The 21,676-nt window shown below is 38.8% G+C and overlaps 1 protein-coding gene and 1 long non-coding RNA gene across 9 annotated transcripts in view; one reads left to right on the forward strand and one right to left on the reverse strand.

The window, feature by feature from the left end:
- Nucleotides 1–21,676, reverse strand: part of LOC143908202 (uncharacterized) — a 371,145-nt gene that overhangs the window by 99,050 nt on the left and 250,419 nt on the right. The window contains exon 5 of one of the 3 annotated variants that reach the window (XM_077425647.1): nt 16,236–16,281. The exons of the other annotated variants lie outside the window; for them this stretch is intronic. Coding sequence (XP_077281773.1) covers nt 16,236–16,281 — 46 coding nt within the window. The remainder of the gene's footprint in view (nt 1–16,235; nt 16,282–21,676) is intronic. 3 annotated transcript variants of the gene reach the window in all.
- The window catches only part of LOC143908208 (uncharacterized), an 86,621-nt gene that overhangs the window by 11,965 nt on the left and 52,980 nt on the right, over nt 1–21,676 (forward strand). For 3 of the 6 annotated variants that reach the window (XR_013260062.1, XR_013260061.1, XR_013260063.1), the window contains exon 2: nt 21,129–21,176. The exons of 1 other annotated variant lie outside the window; for it this stretch is intronic. This is a non-coding gene — a long non-coding RNA (uncharacterized LOC143908208). Of the gene's footprint in view, nt 1–20,178; nt 20,773–21,128; nt 21,177–21,676 lie in introns of those variants that run through there. 2 more of the 6 variants (XR_013260059.1, XR_013260060.1) reach the window with 1 other exon arrangement.

Here is a 21,676-nt window from a genome sequence, read left to right on the forward strand (position 1 = left end):
GCTTTTGCCGTCGGATGCTCACCCTCGTAAACGTGTCGACGTTTCGGAAAATGCATGGCGGCCAGAATTTGCTAAGAGCATAAAGTTACGTTTGCACTCCTTTCACTTTACCACTCGGCACTCTAAGGGTGATGTGTCCGTCTAAAATTAATACGAAAATAGTATTAGATCAATGTCAATTAAATAAAGTGTTCACTACAATGCGCGAAGGCGATATAATATGTGCAGGAAACTTGCGTAAGCAAACCAAATTATCTCGGATAACTTTGAACAATTACAAATCCAGAAAAAAGATAAGAACTAAAGAAAAAAAGAAGTTTTAAAGTTAAAAAAAGAATCTCATTCTATCAGTTTACCATGTGTATAAAATTGAAATAAGATGTAATAAAAGTAATTACACACATTTATTTTATAGATTAAAAATATTATAATCTTATTTTATACGTGCGTCTATAAATATTTATGTTATATCCTACTTTAATCTCTTATTAATTATACGAATAAGTAATATTTATGCAACATAAATATCTTTTATGTCTGTGTAGATATAATTATAAAATAATTATATTAAAGCCGATAGCGCAATATAAAAGATTCATCAATTAGATGAATCACGATTCAGTGAGATTTGCGTCTATATACCATCTCCTCCTAACGATTATTTTGTGATTGCCGCCAGCTGCAGATTAGAACTACCATTTTGGTAGTATAGCGCCCGGTCGCTACCCCTAGAATATCGCAGGTTAAGAGACTGGACCCAATTAAATAGCCAATAACAAGAATTGTCCAACCAATCGACCTTCCCTTTTTTTCTTTGGAAATTTCAAATGCACGAGATTTACTCGTACCACAGCAATAACATTTTATTAAAGTAGTTAATCGTACACACGATTGCTTGTATTAAATATTTAATTCTTTTATCGTACTATATACATGTGAATATTTAAAACAATAGCGTTTATTGTTCAATTATTTTATATTATTATTCTATTTTTATTTTTGGATTTGCTATGACCCCTTGATACAGAATTCAAGCGTAACAGTACTGTTAATTTACGTGACCCTTTAATTCGTGAGGAAAACGTTACTTGAACCACAAATAAATCGTCCGGTAATCAAGCCTAGTCGCTTTCATAGCTTGTAAGAGCACTTGAGGTTCCACTTATGGGTTAACGTGCCTGCCAGGTATATTTTTACATCGATATCTGAAGAGCAATAGTTATTCAGATTGTGATACGACATATCCATATTATGTCAAGAACATTTACATTAAAATATTGGAAACCCGCATGATATATTACAAACTCAGTCTTTATTTTCAATTTGTGCGCGCCGTTATATCCTTCAATATTATCTTTTCTAAATCAATATCGCTTGAATTTATTGCACATATTTTGTTGCTAAAAAAATATCTTATTTTTTCGCTTTCCTATAACTTATATCTATAAATAATTAAGTACGATAAACCCGCTAATTAAGATAGAGCATTACTTGTCGAGTTGTAGTAATATGAAAAATAACATATCAGATAGCGAACACGCGCGTAATGACATAGAGTATAGACGATTACGAACTCGCTGATTGCAATATTACTTAAGTAAATACCTACTAGCAGTGTACGTACAAAGGACATTTCACAGTAGCTTAAGTAGACACGGTTATAGATCGTTCATTAACATTTGTTACCTGTTGCCGTCACTATAATGGATATTAAATTATGTATTTTATGAACTTGGATACAGCCTATAATGGAGGTACAAATGTTACTCGACGACTGTGCGTATGGTCCTGTGTCCTGTGACCTATACGATACCGTTTTTTTTTCTACCCCTTTCAATGAGATTGCATAAAATATTATATGTATTCTAAGCATTAGAATTTTCTACAAGTAATAATAAACAGTAATCGTCTTAATTTTCTCGCAATTCAGCAAGGAATAAATAATATTTAATAAAATTTATGTTTACATATATTATGGTAAAATTAATTATTAACATATCGGATTTTAATGTCTATATTTAATTTTATAGTATTTTCTTTCTGTCAATATGTTTTGGATCATTATATATATTTATTAACTTTTCCTCAGATAAGGGATGCTTCTAGTCACATCTAAGCGAAAAATGCCATTGTTGCTAAAATGCTATAATGTTAATACGGGCGGGATATCTTGCAGTTGCAAGCGATAAATTATTTTGGACAAGCTCTCTTCCGAGCAGACCAAAGTGCTCTGGTCTACTATATAGCTAACAAACGATACCGTCAATTCCATTTGAAGTCGTTTTACTCGAGTCGCATCAAACGATCTCAAGAGCGCGTTTCAACAGCGTCGCGTAAGAGCGCCACGAAATCAGATATCTATGCAAAACTTTGTATCCTATACACACGCATTATACGTATATGTCATAAATGCACACATACGCACGTGTATACCTGGAAAGCACGAGTGAGATCCTCGGGAAGATAAAAGGAAGAAAATCAGCGGTGCACGTGCAGGCAACCCAACTCCATATGCCTCGTACTTCTTGTCATGCGCTGGCCCACGTTGCTCGGATGCATTAATCACTTCGATGGCAATGCATGAACATGCATTACGCTGCCCTTTACCTCACCGAGCTTCTCTCTCTGTGCAATAGTCACGCGTGCAGCACGAAGATATAAATCTCTAAGACATTTATCCCCGAAAATTGAATGTCTCCCAGTGCAGCAGATAATAAATTGAAACCAATTATTTCTACAAATTTTTGAGCTATCTCAGCCTATTGTAATTGTAGGAAATATCAACATGTAGATGATGATATTAGATAAACGCAACGTATATATCTTCGCCAAAACAGTTCAGAAATCGGTAATCAGTAACCATTATTTGCAATCACTTACACTAGGGTGAATCATATTGCGGATATCTTTAAGATTAGAGGAACCGACTATCCCTGCTCGGTACATCTTCTGTGGAATTTAATTGCTAGCATTACGCGAAACAACGGGAGCGTCTTGCGGTTGGTGTGATGCCAGACGCTTGATACAGTGCCGGCGACAAAATGCAACGGCTCCGGAATGAATAATTCAAGTCACCATGGCGAGCTCTGCTCTCGTGCGAGAGCGTCGGGCATTCCTGCACGCATTTGCTCCACGCGATTATAAATCTCGAGACCGCGGGATTATGGCGAATGTTATGCACCAATGAGGACGGGGGATGAGATACGCGACCTTGCTTTATTATATTTTGTTTTGTCGCCAGTCGTTTACCCTCAGCTCTTCCATTTTTATCGCTTTAAAACGCAAAACCGCGAAAATTATTTTTGTGTTTGAACGTAGCGTCCCGCACAAATTCTCTAAACAAATATGTCACTGTCACTTCTAGGAAAGTCTGCGCGAAACGATTTTGCTACGGTTGAGACGCCTGAGAGATATAAAATACAATGTGTTATTTTCTTTCAGCAGATAACTTGATGCAGCATACAACTTATTTTATTACAATATTTCTTGGCAACATTTTTAAATTTAAATTGTAGTGTGCTTCTTTCGCTCTTATTAAAAATGAGCGCTTTATCAAAAATATGTGGTAATTTGTATAATAATTATAGTAGTAATATAATCAATTTATTGCAGAATTACATAGGTAATATGTAAAGAAAAAAGCGGGTTAAGATATCGATGTAGCGCGCACACGAGTCTATGTGGAGAGATCAATAACTGGTATGAGAATTATGACCTTCATCGAGCGATGATGGAGCTTTAATAAATTATTACGGAGCTCAAGGCACGCATTTATGCCGGAATATTAATTTACTATATTGCCACATATATTTTCGCGCATATTTATCTTGTATCCACATTCTCATAAAATGTAAAATTTATAACCTAAACTAATTACCTAATTAAATCTGCAATAAAGTAACACCAGCCTCAACTAGTCATAAAACTTATATTTCGTCGGGTATATGTATTCAGAATTAAGCTTGCCATGAACTTCCGTGAATACTGCACATTCGCTGTTTATCTAATTACGTTATTTCTAGATATGTTTAATTAATATTAAATGCAAACCACTACTGATTACTGATAGTGTAAATGCAAGTAAAGTCGTAGAGCGTATTTTAAAACATTTCTACACTAAATATTTCCGTGCAATATTAAGTGTCACCCAGATATCGCGAAGTTGAATTGAAATGATTTTGATTCATAGAATTAAAATAGATAGGATGACATATCTTATTATTGTGACATGAGAAAGCTATTGAGACGACTAAACTATTTTTCTTGTCAACTGCGGCTTTACGATGCGGACAGAATGTTCGCTCTGCGTATTGTCGCTGATCGAAATTCAAAAGTTTAAAGTAGTGCACTACACTCAGAGGCGCACAGTGAACACGTCTGAGTGTATCAACAACCCTGAAGCAATTCTCCCTGATAAATAATCGAGTCGCAATGGTCGTTCTCAAGGATAAATCGAGCGGAGCAGGCTCATCCGTCTGCGACGGCAGACACGAAAACGTATAGAGGCGTTAGCTATACGTACAGCAAGAAGGTGAACGCTTGACGCTGTTTATGGTGCGGTTCGTTATACACTGACGAGGTGCGCGAGATTATATTAAGGTGGTGGATACGCGACCACGATATCTAAGAGGGGCAGTAGCGATCGTAATTCACGGCGAACCGGTGCGTTCCCTCGCGCCGTTCTTGGCGAGGTGACACACCGGTGTGTTGGTACCTGGTTCGCGTTGGTCGAAGGTAAGCCCGGATCATATTCTTAACGAGAGTGCTTTACGATCCGAAGGCCCTTTATCTACGGTGGTGTTGTTGGCGTTATCCAAACCGAAAGAAAGTAAGAGAAACGGCGGACAAGAGAAAGAGAGAGAGAGAGAAAGAGAGAACCTGAGGAGTTGGTAAGGTGGCCGTGATGTATCTCGCACTTAGCTGTCCCATGCCACGCCATGGTCGGTTAAGTCCAACCTTACGCTTTGTCACGGCATCACGTTGCCGTGTACGCCCGTGTTCAAGATCTTGTCCGTTAGTAATTGTCATCACCGCATGCATGTAGAGAAGAAGGAAATAGCAATGAGCATGCCCAAGGCACTGGACGTTTACGACAGTGTTGTAGAAAATAGGCTGATCTGATGATAAGAAAAAAGAAGACTTGTAGTTTCTCGACAATTTATAAGGCGTTACAAATTAAAATCAGTGCTGAAAAAGCGACATGATATATTTAACTTTAAGTAAAAAAATTCAAAATTTTTTTCTGCGTTAAGCATTTCGGATCGTCAATGAAGATTTCTTTCGTGGTAATAAAATTTTTTATGATGAATTTAATACGGCAAACTTTTTTTCCAGATTTCTTTGAAATAATCAGTTGAATGATTTATGTCAATTTGATAGCTGCTTAATTCAATCGCTTCAAAAGAACAGTCCCTTTAGTGTCGTTGACATATGGCATTTTCTTATGCGCACGGTCCATACAGTGGAGATACTGTTTTGAAGATTACAACCCACGCAAGAAACAGCAGCTTATTTCAGAGTGACTCTATCATCTCGTTTTTCTTTCTGTTACAATTTTAATCATGCGTTATACTTTGTACGTTTCTTGTTTATTTATAAAAGTTATTTATAAATACATTACAAATTTATAAATATATTTACGAACACGATATATTTCTTTCTGATATTAATATTTTAAATGTATACGATAAGCATTTGGTGATAATGATTATAATTTTGATTCAGTCGCATTAAAATACTGTATATCATACTATGTTTTCTCGATAATTGGGAGACACGTTAATCTAGTTATCTTTACGCATACTGCATGCTACCCTTGACTCATCAATTTATCTTCCTCAGATACTTATTCAAAATGAGAAGCTCGCTCGAGAAACGATATGATAAAGAGATAATTCAATACATGTACAAGTACGTCGTTATTACAGTCATATACGTAAATGAGACAATTATACGACGTTTATGCGAAACACGATCGGAAGCGCATTGGAAATAGCTTATTTCGTCAGTATTCACCTACTGCACGTATCCTCGTGCGCGTCATGCTCGGTGCAAGGGCCGTGAGAGCCGTTAACGTTCTTCTCATAAATATATTCGCATTTCGAGAAACGTCAGGATATTTGCGAACGAGGCTCTCATAAATTAAAGCTCGGCAAGCAACCAGCCTAGAAAATTTGAATTTCTTCTCCTTTTACGCGTGCGAGAGGTTTCTCCGGAAGATCATTCACCCTCTACACGTGCATGCGGATAAGATCCTATGAATACATACCTAACGTTAGCTAATTTGCATATACAAGAAACCTATCGTGTATATTGTATACATATATACCCACACGGTGTTTCACAATTCGCGTCGTTAACTTGAATAGCAATATTCCCGAACTCAACTAAAATAAAAATCCTAAATCAAATGTCGACAACAATAATTCTTAAATGAGAAACATTTGAAATTGACGAATTAATTGTTGTTTAAAAGTTGACACACGTGTTTCTTTTTAGTTTTATATTTAACCACCCCCTATGAAACACATGAAACACTACTCATTGATGTTCTATTATAATGGAATAATTTCAGAACACCCTATACGCGTTCGTTTTCGAAGCAACCTACGTACAAGCGCTGGACCGACAGAATATCGCTCACGGCGCTCCCTTAGTCCTAAAGCGCTATGTTACAAGGGTTGGGAGGCACTTCGTTCTCGTACTCTTGTACCTTCGTTATCCACTCCCCATTTATCCTTCATGCGCTCCTCGCATGTACGCTATCCTACGTGTACGCTGTCCTCTTTCTTTTCTATGTATAATCGGGGAGCTGCGAGAGCGTCATTACGCCGGGCCAGTTGAAAACGGAGTTGGCGGAGCTGCGGTCGAGATAATCCGCCGTAGCGGTGTCACTCTCTTTAGATATGGCGAACAATTTCCGGTTTTATGAAAATTCAAAGAGGCGGACCTGTTGAATACGCGAAAAGTTCGGTCGTCAAATTCTACAAACTTTCTTAGAGCTAATCGCGAATAGACGGCACTTCCTTTGTATTTCTAGGAGTCCTAATATGCATTTTGACTGCAAAGTAGAATGAAAGAATAAGAAACAAAAGGATACGCGGTGCAAGAACTTTGAAATAGTTGACACGCATTTCGCAAGTTATATATCTCTAAGAGATTGCTCTTCTTTTGAAAATGATAAAATCTCAAATGTAATACGACAGCAATATACATTTATCTTGGAACGTATTCAGTAGTTCGTTGTACGAAAAAGCCATTGCTTAGGTGTCAACTTGGGTGTAGTACATTTTTATGGTGGGATCGCAACATCAGTGACAGGTGAACTATGTTATTTTCCGAGTTATTTTCTAATGCTGACTACCGGTCCGTTGGTTTACGAGGCAATAAAACCTACGTCACAATACTGGAAGCCGTCTCGCGCGATGGGTCGATGTATTACTGGGTGCAAACGCCACCACTTCATATATGACGGATTCACACAGGTCGTAAAATTAAAGACCTGAACAAATTTACGACCATTTCAAACACCGCAGAATTTAGAATTTCAGTCGCGCGCGCCTTTCTTATATAGCTATTAAAAGAAAATTTAACGCCATTAAAATCTCATTAAACTCTTTTATGCGTTTATTTGAGTAGTAATACAACGCATGGAATAAATATTGATTATTTTGATCAAATAATTTACGTAGCACCTAATTCAAATAGAAAATATATTATGAGAAAAATATTATGTACAAAAGTAAAGAATGTTTTTATTAACAAACTGCTTGAGTACAATGATCTCTCTAAATATACTTAAGCCAATAGTGTTTTAAAAATATATTTTAAATTATATTAAGTATAATGCTTCTATCTCTGTTTATTAAAATCTTTGAAAACTATTCTAGTATTATCATGGCTCATTTATAACACGGTGATACACTATATTAAATATTAAAGGATGAAATTTAAATTATTGTAATACATTGAGTTAAATAATACTTTGTTATTTTTAACTACCAATGTGTATCGAAATTTATTATTTTAACAGTATTATTTAACTCCATTGATTCGATTAAATTAACGATATATTGAGTAGAAGTGGCGACCTATAGAAATGGTTAAAAATGACTCAAGTTGAGTATATAATTTGACACTACAAATTTAACAACGTAAGATGCTGTTCCCAAAATTAGAATAGACTTGTCACGTCTTATTAAAATTTAAATTAAACAGAAAAAAAAGAGAAATAAGAGAGAGAGAGAGAGAGAGAGAGAGAGAGAGAGAGAGAGAGAGAGAGTTTTCAAGGAGAGAATGTAAGCGATTGAGATCGAGAAAGCAGGGATGGTGGTGCATTCAGGCATTATGGCTGCCGCTCCTTGAGTTTGGAGGGTCCGCGATGAACGGCTAGCAAGGATGTAGAAGGCTCCAGCACAGTTGGAGGGGAGTTGCGGATCGAGAACATCCATCTTCCCCCGCTACTCGACCCATCCCCTATCCCCCATGCTCTGCCCTCAGCGATGTGCATGCAGGGTTCACCGTACCGGCATACATCTCTTGTCCAAGTCCCCCTTCGTCTTCTCCTTTACTTAAGTTAACTTTACACTCCTTCCGTCTCTTTCTCGGCTCTCTCGCCAGACCCTTTTTTTCTTGCGATACTCTCTTGCCTTAAGAACGAAAGGCAAGCTACGAAACAAGCATCGCCGAAGAAAACACAAACTTAATCCTACACGTGATTCATCTGGGCAACCATAGATCTGGATTATCTACCATCATCTGCATCTTTATGAGTATCTACTCTGTCCTGATTGCGCGTATTCCACACGCTCGTATTCAGGCGTAGGAAGTAATACTATCGAAGGGATAAATCGGCGAAAGGTATGTCCTGCAATATTATTTTGGAACTGTGTACGAAACGGTAAAAATGAATGTTAAGAGTAAAACTTTATCGGTAACTTGCTCAACATTTTGTCTCTAATAAATATTCCTCATGTGATTCATTTACTCCGAAATATCTAAAGAAAGAGGAAGCTGCGGAAACAGATAAAAGGCTGTATCAATATAGTCATACAAAAAAGTAATAGAAAATGTCTATCAAGTTGTAAATATTCTTAGTAGCACTAATATTATGAGAAATGACTTCATGCTCAAAAAGTACCTCAATTTCATCTTTAATACGGTTTAAGATTACTGTCGAAGAACGAATGAGTCTCGAACATGTATCGCGTGACAAAAGGCACGATTCTGTATCGTTAGCTCGATCATAACTGGTTATATAATCGGTGCTTTGTTACACAGTTGCCTGCGGTTTGGATAAAGTGAAATCGTTACCTAAAAGAGGAGGAGCACAACAGTTCTTTTCACTCTTTCTCGCTTCTCTTTCTCTGTTTCTTAGTTCTTCCGCCAATCGCCCGCCGCCGTAGCTCCTTGAACGCGGTCTTCATCCTACATGGAGGCTAAGTGCCGATTCAAAGCCCGATTCTCTCACCTGCCACGATGATGATCGCTGATTAATTCGCGATTGGTCGTTGGAGTTATGCGTCGATCGACGATCAGCATATAAAATTACCTATTCATCGCGTAATAGCAGCGATGTGCTTTGAGAGTGATCGTGTTCTTTTCTTTCTATCCTTCTCTTTCATGTTTATACTTTTCCCATTCATTTCCTTGTCGATCAATTACCTTCCATGCTCCCTTTCCATTCTTTTACCCACTATACTTCTTGTTCATTGCCATCTTTTTAATTTAAAAACATAGATATGATAATATATGTGATAATATATGTGAGCATCTATCGAGCTTTTATTCGATCAGGATGCATTTAACACTTAATAGTATAATAGCTAAACAGCTTTTTTATTTCCGTTTCTTTACTTGCTCATGTATTTGTGCGAATGTTTGTTTTTTAAGGCTACATTAAATTTAAAAAATATTTTTAAAAATGTTATAAGATTTAAAACATATGACTAAAATTTCATTTTGTTAATTGTCTGTATGTATAGTACCTATATATATTATATTAAAAATGATTAACATGCATATCAAAGCGTATTGTTATTTTCTAGTTGGTTTTCCACTTGCAATAGGTGCAGTTTAGTCAACATTCGGAAGCCATATCATTTTATCACGGCCATTCAAACCCCATTAGCCGTGCAGTAGAGATACCGCACATGTCTATATATATATATATATGCCTAGTCTGCATCCAGCTTTTCTACCGGGTGATCAAATAAATATTCCGATTGTGTAATAAAATAATTAACTTGATTCCTAATTCCTAATCCTTAGTAAACAAATGCAATTTGGCTTAATTATTGCTTCAATACAAGGTTATCTACTCATCTCACATTTGACTAATATTGTAATGATTTTTATGAGATATCAGCGGCTAATATTGTACAATTACTTTTGCAACTAGTATAAAAGAGATTTTCAATCATATGCACAATATTATCAAATGTATTAAATTCTGGATTAATCAGCATTATGTAAGAAATAGAGCGCGATGTAATATTTTACATATAATCAGATCTATGCTTTATTATAGGTTTAACGAAACATTCCAATGAATTGGAAGCATTATGCTTTTCATTATTGAATTTATTATCGAAATTATTAAAAGCGTTAAAGTATTACATTTAATAGATCTTATTTTTATCTATTATAAAATTATCTTTTTATTATTTTTTTAGTGAAGAGAAAAATAAGTGCATTAGTGTCATTAAAATTGTCTATATAATCGTAATATTAGTTGATAATGGTGATAATTACGCTGTAAGTATAATTCAATAACAAAAGGCGTCAATAAAAATAAAACATTTTAAATGCATAGAGTCTTTACACCATTGAATTCTTAACAAAAAAATCTGATGAATCACTAATCTCCTGGTAATTTTACAATATTCAAGTCAAGAATTTTTTTGAGTTTATATTATATTATGTAAGTCCCAAAAATAGAATATTGGCTATGTATGAGTGGTTAGTGAAGAAACTTTGGCATCAGCCATGATACTATGGCGATGATAATGGGGAATTCAGGCAGGAGTGGGGCTGACTGCTCAAGGCCGACTTGTTGGTTGCCCAAAGCAGGCCCAAAGTGGGGTCTTCGTTCAGAGTAGGGATTCCACATGTCTCCTCTTTTTCTCTCTATCTCTCTCTTTTTCCTCTAAGTATCATAACAGAGACCAGCATGCGCTGAAAGCTGGTTGCGTGTAGTTACACCACCAAGGAATGTATCGTCCACCAATTGGTAGCAAATGTTGATGGTCGGAGATAGAATTATAAGCAGTTATTGAACATGCATGAGCATGTACCTACTACTACTTCGCTTTTGCGTGTGATGTTTTTAGAAAATTTTAATTTTTTATAATTTACTTCTCTCTCTCTCTCTCTTTCTCTCTCCTCTCTCTCTCTTTCTTTGTCTCATCTTCGTAAATTAATTTTTTGTAAAATAGATATTTTGTGTATAGAAATATATGCTCTCTAATTGCTTATAGAAAAACGATGGCATTAAAAATAATTTACATGCAATAGACTAAAATTATATAAAACATTAATAATAATATATATAATAATGCGCACAATGACAAAACATGTATTCGCGAGATAATGGCGTAATTTTAGCGCTGCATGCTTCCTCACTTGGCGCAGATATTCGGCAGAATCTCGTCCCGCGATTGTCTCGAGAGCCCAACGACTGCGGTTTAGGAAATAGTGTAGGATCGTAAGGAGAATTAGGCGTCTGAAATGGCAAGGCACGTAGCTCCTTAACGACGTCTCGAAAAGTTCGTGATTTTACTGAACTGCCGAAACAATCAATGAAAGAGACGCAGAAAGAAAACTAATCTTTGCTTTATATTAAGCGGTATACATATAATACTAATTATTAGAAGAACATATTTTTGTTAATCTTATACAATAAAAGAAATTGCAAATATAGTTATAAATCTGAATTAAATTAGCAATTTTAGATCCTAGTAGAAAATATGATTTAACTTAGCCTATAGCTTCAATTTAATATTATCTGCTTATTTTATGTCTTGAATGTTATTAGATAAATCTCTTAAAATCTCTCTCTCTCTCTCTCTCTCTCTCGGTAAATATATTGCAATTGTCTATATAAAATATTTGGGCTTTATCGAAGCTATAATTAAAATAAAATAAAATAACGATTTCTTTTAATTTAATCGTACACAATACAAAAATATGTATTTCTTTTATTTTCGTTAATGTAAAAATATAATATTACTCTTCTGTTCTGCTCGCGGATATTGTAAGAAGCTTCCTTCCGGAATATATCCGGATAGGCCATTAATTCAATACCAAAGCTATACTTGTCAGACCAACCGACGAGGGATTGAAACGCTTCGGCGGTCACTCGTCGGCGTCGTCTCGAAGATCGAGTGAGGGAGAGAGAAGAAAGCCATTTCTCTCGCCGGAAGCTAGACACCCCGAGGTCTCCATTTCTATCGACATACGACGACGTGCCACGTCAGCGCGGATCGTCCACCCTTCTCCGGCTTTTCGTCAGTTCAAACGCCCGCTCTGATATTTATTTTCATCGTTATTTCCGTCAACGCTTCCTCGACATAGACATAGGTGCTCTAGATCTACAAGACACTCTGAACCCATCTTGGAACCGAACATATAGATCCATCGACCGATCCAATATCTAAAGAGCTTCGGTGTCTCTAGCAATGAGATATTTGGAATACTAACTGATATATATTCATAGATGAAAAGATATCAAAACAGAATATCGGAGAAAATTATGGAACGTTATTCGGTAAAATCTGTCTTTTTCTTTTACATGAGAAGAATTATCCAAGCAAAGTTTATAGATTGATTATACAATAAATTTATTATTTATATAAAAATATCTCTTAAAATAAATTATAGTTAATGTACAATATAATTTTACAGTTAAATAGAACATTAGATAATTATATGCAGAACACACTAATCGTAAAATGAAGTATTGAAATTTTAAAATTATTATATAGATGCAAAATGGGTTAAACTGACAATGTGCATTAAAATCAAGTTCGGAACAAGAAAATATATTCATATTTAAAATGGGCGTGTCGCAGCGGACACCAAAGGTTCATTGCACCATTTGCCGGCATATGATCGCCATTTACCACGAAATTACAGACCGATCCACGAGCAAGTTGATCGAGAGCATTGATTAATATCCGAGTTAATATCGTAAGGTTATCTTTAGGACGAAAATCGTTCGTGACGCTTAACCAGGCAGGGTCTGCGCATAATGATTTTCTCAATTGCTCTCAAAAACATGATTGACAGTCTTTATCATTCTACAACGTTTCGAGATACAATCTAATCGGGATTTTATCTTATAATTTAAACCCTTCCATCTTAAAGATTTTCAATCAAGAAATATTTATCTCTGATGAATTATACGATAATTTAATTTTTTTTTTTATTTTATTTAAAGTTATTATTTTGTATATTAATAATTTATCTAATTGTAAGTAACAACGAGTTAGTTATAAGATATTTCATTAAAAAGTAAAACAATTTTCATGCTCTTTTTCCTTATTAGTTTTATATTACTTTTCAATGGATTTATTCTTCATTTATTCTTAAGAGATAAGTTCAGCAACATTTTTTTGCAATATTCGTAATGCTCTTTACTTTTCACTACTACTGATATAAACTTCATGCATTGTTTAATAAAAAATATCGTTAAAATGAGCACATTTGACATAGTTTCATCATATTACACTGCTCTTACTTAATTCAATACATACAGAGCGTTTGCTATATGGGACATTAGGCACATTACAGGGTCATATTTCGCACGGATTAGGTAAACAGAGGTACATGGATGTCGGAGAATCTCAAGCCGTGCGAGTGTTTCGAAAATTTTCTCCGGGCCATCAGTCTCGCGTATAAAAGAGCGTCCGTGGCATGAGAATGGTGGGCGACGGCGGAAGGTGGTATTTGCGCGGGCCAAACGACCTAAATAGAGAACAAACAGCGAGGGTGCACACATAGAGAGAGAGAGAAAGAGAGAAAGAGAGAGAGAGAGAGAAAAAGGGAGAAGGAGGACATCGATAGCAGACAGGAGGACGAAGAGTAAAGGGCGAAAGAAAAGGGAGGAAATGGCGCGCGTTACGGAGAAATGGCGCGGAAACTGGGGATAGTGACGGGCAATGGGCGACGGTCGACTCCTCTAACCTAACCGAACGAAAACTTGAATCGGAGGAGATCGTGGGTCGTGGGAGGACAACCACTCCCCGTATGATCTCTGCGCAAACCGTACCACAGCGGTACGTACCATGGAAAGAGGACAAAGGAGGAAACGAACTGGGATACCTTGCGAACAAGAATCGCGGAAGGGACCAAGGGAGGCCCTGTGAGCGGAGACCATGTGAAAACGCAAAGAAAGAGATCGTCGGCGGTCTCTCCTCCCGACTGGGTCCCTTTCTTTACCTTTCTTTCCCTTTCTTCGCTACTTGAACTGCGCGCGGAAACCGTTCGCGGGATTAAACTGACTTCGCCGACTTGCTGACGGCCTCCGGAATTCGTATCGCAAAGGCCATCAGTAAAGACCTTCTGTTCTTAATGGACCGCAAGTAACGAGTCTCGCTGTTTTGTAGCTGGCAATTCGACCTTGAGATTAACACAATCGCTTCTCGTTAATCCGCCCGATTCCGACTGCTCACATTTCTGGTATAAATTTTGCACTTAAGTCTAGCTATTTCTTTATATGTTGTCACCTCAATTATTACAAGATTTAAATAAAGAAATAAGTTGTTTATATATGCTAAAAATTTCATGTAAAAGTTTAACAACTTTATAGTTTCAATTTCCAGAATGCAGATAATAAATTATTGTTAAATAAATGGTAAAAGTAAAGAAATAGAATTGTTAACAAAATTCGTATAATTGTATCGTTTCTTCGAATCATAAGATACGTGGCACATGTGGTAATCGTGCTGACATCTAACGGAAATCACGATAACTTGGCCGTACTAGTTCAATTTATATTTAAAAAAAAAGCAATATTTGAAAAATTGTGTTCAATAAAAATGTTATAGATAAAATACTCAAACTATATGTCTTAAATAGCAATTCATAAACGATTAGATCGGTATCGATAATAATTTTTTGAGCGCAGGTGCTTTAGTGGTCAACACATAATCACATAATTTATATATAATATATGCAACATATATAAATATATTCAGATACATAGGTAGGTATACGTAACGTTTAAAATTTATGGTAATAACATGGCATACAGACGTATTAAATGAATATTTAGTACGTCTGCGCAAGGAATTACACAATTAGATTGTGTGCGTTTACTTTTACCATTTATTTAATAATATTTTATTATCTACATTCTGGAAAGTAAAATTAACTTCTGAAAGTTGTTGAACTTTTACATGAAATTTTTAGCATATGTAAACATCTTATTTCTTTATTTAAATCTTGTAATAATTGAGGTGACAACATAAAGAAACAGACTTAAGTGCAATTAGAATTAGTTATTTGTAAAATAAAAATTTTTATTTAATTTCTCGAGAAATTTAGTATGTTTTATATCAGTTTATGCATAACGTGTTTCTAAAATAATATTTTCGATTTTTCGATAACGTATTAGTATGATTGGAATAATGAAATTAATTGAGTGGCCAATTAATAAGAAAATAATTGGTTCGTAGGAGCGCCAAAGTAATTTACATGCATAAGCGAGTTACATATATATAGGCTGAATGTGTTTTGTTATCACTACAAGTATAACGACTTATTAAATTTATTATTATTACAATCAAGAATTGCGGATGTGCAGATGTGCACCTTGCTTATATAAAATAAAGTCTCGCGACATAAAGAGTCCTCGAAGGTCCTTAAATGCTGGCGATCATAACGAAGCGTCGCAAATGGCGATAGATTTAATTAAGATTGCAAAATGTGCCAATTATAAATTAATTGCGCGGTAGCGTTACAGTAGCAACATGGGTTTTAAGATCGTTATATCTTAACAGCATATCAAAGATATACGTATCATTTGTCAGTCTCATTCAGGTATCACTATCACTGTATCACTGAGACGCGTAACCTTGTGTGTAATAAAAAGTCGGCAGAGGATTATAATATAATGAATTCGTTCATTTGTAATATACGTTACGTTACGCCAATTATCTTTTATTTTATTCACGTTTGCAAAAAAAAATTTTTACAAATCTATTGCCTCGCATTGAAATTAAAAAATAACTCACCGGCCGATGCGCAACAGCGGAGTAGTTGTTGATCCCCTGCGTCGATCTGTAACACAGAAAATATTTTTACATTAAAGCCGTGTCTAAAATAATAATCAATACTCGAAAGTAAATAATTATCGCGCCAGCGGTTCCATATTCCCGCATTAACTCGTTCGCATAATTAACGAGTGCAAGTAATATTATACGACCGTGCGAATAAGAGAGACGCGACGTTCGCAATGTCTCTTTCTTGCATATGCCGGAGCTAGATCGAACTCCGAAATTGCGCCGGAGTTAAACGGTATCATATACGAGTTAATGAGTATATCGTGCAATGGACGAAGTCGCGCTTGAGAAATTGGCGGAATTTGCCATCCGTCACATCAGGGCTGACACTCACCTCAAGGTTGCTCCGCTGTCGCCCGATGCCTCCCAGGCCCCCTCCTCCTCTCCGCGATCCTCCTCCGTTGGTCGGGTTGGTCCATCGTCGCACTCACTCACGACTCACGACGCGACGACGTTCACGAGCGAAAATGCCGAAAATCGACGATATCGTCACGACGTCACTTATGATCGCGCGACACTGAAAGCACGGCACTCCCGGTATTAATCTCGCGACGCGGCGCGCACTTAATTACACGGCGACGGAAGAATTACGTCGCGGTCGGAGAAACTACGTACGAAACTGTACGATCCGCTTGACACCCATGACGCCGCACGCCGCACGCCGCACGCCGCACGCCGCGCCAAGCGAAGGTGGCGCGGGCGGAAAGAATTTCGTAAATCGCGCACGGCCAACTTCACTCGCCAGGAGCAACCGTCGCGAGAACGCGATTACGCGACTTATGCAAAAATCGTTAATAGATATTGTCGCTAATTAAACACGTCGCGGCTCGCGGCTTGCGGCGCGGCGTCACTCGATTCAGGGTCCACTCGTATTCTTTATCCGTGTTCCGAAAACGGCGTGACACGACGCGAGCGAGACGCGAGACGCGAGACGCAATCAAGTTGACGGTTGAAAAAAGCGAAATCAATCGTCCGAATTATCGAATGCGACATACCTCGGCAATCTCGGCATCCGTATATCAATCCGTATATCCGCGAGGCACACGAATTAAACGAACATTCGCTCTATCACAGTTTTTCGCAAGCTAAACTATCGGAGTAATCGGACCCAGCGATCAGCGATTCGCGTATTTACTCCGCGATATATGCGATACGGGAGCGCGGGGTGCGGGAGTAACAGAACGACTAACGACGTCAGAACGGGCCACAGGCGCCGCGGTAAACACGGGTAGTGGGGACAGAGTGGGGATAAGGTGACTACACACGGTGCGCGATCGGTTAGTTCGGTATTCCGGGTATGCGTATATAAAGCCTACCCCTCTCTATTCCTACTTCTCACGTTACCGCGGCGCCCGCGGCCCGTTCTGATTTCTGACGGTTGCTCGCGAATCGCATCGCGGAGTAATTATATACGAATCGCCAGGTCCGATTATTCAGATTACAGAAAACTGCGATACATCGAATGTTCATTTAAGGCCGGTTCTACAATCAGTCTTATGTCGGATGGCCCAATGGGAGAATTTCTTTTTTGATAATGAATTTTTCTCATTGGACCATCGGTTAAAGGCCTTTAAACACGTCACGGCTCGCGGCGTCACTCGATTCAGGGTCCACTCGTATTCTTTATTCTTTATCCGTGTTCCCCGAGAAAACGACGGACCACGGCCACTTCATTCTGAAATCGCGTGACACGACGCGAGCGAGACGCGAATCAAGTTGACAGTTGAGAATTTGAGAAAAACGAAATCAATCGTCCAAAAGAATGTAATAGAAATTGAGTCACTATATATCATCGAATGCGACATACCTCGGCATCCGTATATCAATCCGTATATCCGCGAAGCACACGAATTAAACGGACATTCGCTGTATCACAGTTTTTCGCAAGCTGAACAATCGGACCCGGCGATTCGCGTATTTACTCCGCGATATATGCGATACGGGAGCGGGAGCGAGAGCGCGGGGCGAGGGAGTAACGACGTCAGAACGGGCCACAGGCGCCGCGGTAAACACGAGTAGTGGGGACAGAGTGGGGGTAAGGTGAATACACACGGTGCGCGGTCGGTTAGTTCGGTATGCCGGATATACGTGTATAAAGCCTACCCCTCTCTATTCCCACTGCTCATATGTTACCGCGGCGCCCGCGGCCCGTTCTGATTTCTGACGGTTGCTCGCGAATCGCATCGCGGAGTAATTATATACGAATCGCCAGGTCCGATTATTCAGATTACAGAAAACTGTGATACATCGAATGTTCATTTAAGGCCGGTTCTACAATCAGTCGTATGTCGGGTGGCCCAATGAGAGAATTTCTTTTTCGATAACGAATTTTTCTCATTGTATCATCGGTTACGTTCCGACATCCGACTATACACACGACTAATTGTAGAACCAGCTTTACATGTGCTCTGCGGAATTTATACAGATACCGCGAGGTATACATATATCGCATTCGATTATACATTCTTTCGGATAATCGGTCTCACTTTTCTCAACCGTCAACTTGATTCGCGTCTCTCGTTGTGTCGCGCAGCTTCAGAATAAAATTTCCGTCCTTTTCGGAACGGATAAAGAACCCGAGGCCATCGCACACAAAATGCATAGCCAATAAGCATCCAGCATAAAGTCGCCATATTGGATTTATATAAGATGTTCATTGGTCCAGCGCGACGGCTTTATGCTATGCTTATGCAGCCTATGCAATTTTGTGCGATAGCCCTAATATATCGAATGTTTATTTAATACATGTGCTTCGCGGAATTAGATACGGATGCCGAGGTATGTCGCATTCGATAATAGTGACTACTGACTTTCTATTACGTTCTTTCGGACGATTGATTTCGCTTTTCTCAACCGTCAACTCGATTCGCGTCTCGCGTCTCACGTAACGTCGTGTCGCTCGATTTTAGAATGAAGTGGCCGTCGTCCATCGTTTTCGAAACACGGATAAAGGATCGAACGGACCACGGACTCTACATCGAGTGACGCCGCGACGACGTGTTAGCGACTCTATTAACGGTTTAACCTCATATTTAATCGTGTTTGACGATTTGGCGATCGTGGGGCGGGATAGACACAATGTTTTCATAAATTGATAATAATTTAATTGCAATTAACCAAAATCGCATTGTGATTGATAAAGTAGCGATCGTATTATTTTCGGTTGGTCGCGTGCTCCGCGGATATTTCTCTTTGATCTTCGATTTTAACTCATCAATTTATTCCCTCTTACGTCGCTTATATTGCAACACGTAAAAGTAATCTCAATATTATTCGTTGTGTGGGTAGTACAAGTGTGGGAGCAGTAAGTAGCGCCCTCGCGACAATTGCTCTTGACGAGTGAAGTTGGCCGCGCCGGCCGGCCGCGGCCCGCGCGCGCGATTTGCTAAATTCCGCCGACCGCCATGTTAGATTCACTTGTCGCGTCTACCTGCGGGACGTGGGACGTCATCGTCACGGCTGTCACGGGCGATGAGCGGATCGTATATACAGCTTATCCGCCGAAATTCTTTCGTCGCCGTATAATTAAAGGCTGCGTTCGCGCTTTGGGCGCTTTCGTGCTGAAAGCGTCAGTCCTCGCGTCAGTCTGAGAACTTTCCAGCAAGCGACACAGGTCGACACAAGCATCGTTCTATCTTCCTTTTTTGGTAATGAGCAACAAAGATAAAACGATAATTGTGTCGAGTTGTGTCGCTTGCTGGAAAGCTCCCTCTATCTTTTATTGCTCATTACGTGTTGAAATAAGATGGAGTGATGCTTTCAGCACGAAAGCACCCAAAGAGCGAACGCAGCCCAATGCCCAAGTGTAATTAAATACGCGTCGTGTCACTCGATTTCAGAATGAAGTGGCCGTCCGTCGTTTTCGGAACACGGATAAAGAATACGAGTGCTGGACCCCGAAATCGAGTGACGCCGCGAGCCGCGAGCCGCGACGTGTTTAATTAGCGACAGTATCTATTAACGATTTAACCTCATATTTAATCGTGTTTGACGATTCACTGATCGTGGAGGACAGACATCATAATGTTCTAAAAAATCGATGATTTAATTGCGCGTAGTTAATCAAAGTCGCGTAATCGCGTAATCGCGTTCTCGCGACGGTTGCTCCTGGCGAGTGAAGTTGGCCGTGCGCGATTTACGAAATTCTCTCCGCCACCTTCGCTTCGCTTGTCGCGTCTACCTGCGCGCGGGATGACGGCGCGGCGTCATGGGGTCAAGCGGATCGTACAGTTTCGTTCGTGGTTTCTCCGACCGCGACGTAATTCTTCCGTCGCCGTGTAATTAAGTACGCGCCGCGTCGCGAGAATAATAACGGGAGTGCCGCGCCTTTGATGTCGCGCGATCATAAGACACGATATCGTCGATTTTCGCTCGTAAACGTCCGTCGTCGCGTCGTGAGTGAGTGCGACAATAATGGACCAACGGACGAGGATCGAGGAGAGGAGAACGGGGCCGGGAAGGCATCGGGCGACGGCGGAGCAACCGTGGGGTGAGTAGTGTTGTTGCGCGTTCATTATTTCGCTGTCCTGTCAGTCCTGCGACGGATGGCAGATTCCGCCAATTTCTCAAGCGCGACTCCGTCCATTACACGATACTCATTAACTCTCGTACGATACCGTTTAACTCCGGCGTAATTTCGGAGTTCGATCCAGCTCCGTGTGCAAGAAGAGACATTGCGAACGTCGCGTCTCTCTTATTCGCACGGTATAATATTACTTGCACTCGTTAATTATGCGAACGAGTTAATGCGGAAATATGGAACCGCTGGCGCGATAATTATTTACTTCAAGTATTGATTATTATTTTAGACACGGGTTTAATGTAAAAATATTTTCTGTGTTACAGATCGACGCAGGGGATCAACAACTACTCCGCTGTTGCGCATCGGGGCCGGTGAGTTATATTTTTTAATTTCAATGCGAGGCAATAGATTTGCATAAATTTTTTTGCAAATGTAAATAAAATAAAAGATAATTAACGTAACATAATGTATATTACAAATGAACGAATTCATTATATTATATTAATCTATTGCCTTGTGAAATGAATAGGCTCTAGAGTTTATTATCATTTGCCGTAATGCACGAATACTTATAATTTTTTATGTCACACAGGATTACGCGCACTCAGTGCTAGTGATACCAGAATGGGATTGCAGCTTCCCCGGTAACATGAATTGTGGGGATGAAGTGGAGGTAGAGGCTGACTAGGGCTGCAGTCCGTTTAACGCTGCAGATGTTTTGAAGCGTTCTTATTTTTCTTTCTTCATTAAGAGAAAGGAAAAGAAGAATGCTTTGAAGCATTCGTGTGAAGTAGACCGCAGTTTAGGCACGGTGTGTTCGATTTCCCATCCCCATCGCTCACGTTGTCGAGGAGCCGCAGTCTATAGTTCT

Source organism: Temnothorax americanus, unplaced genomic scaffold (assembly GCF_048541705.1).
Source record: "Temnothorax americanus isolate GAGA-0224 unplaced genomic scaffold, ASM4854170v1 Scaffold9, whole genome shotgun sequence".
Taxonomy (NCBI): Eukaryota; Metazoa; Arthropoda; class Insecta; order Hymenoptera; family Formicidae; genus Temnothorax; species Temnothorax americanus.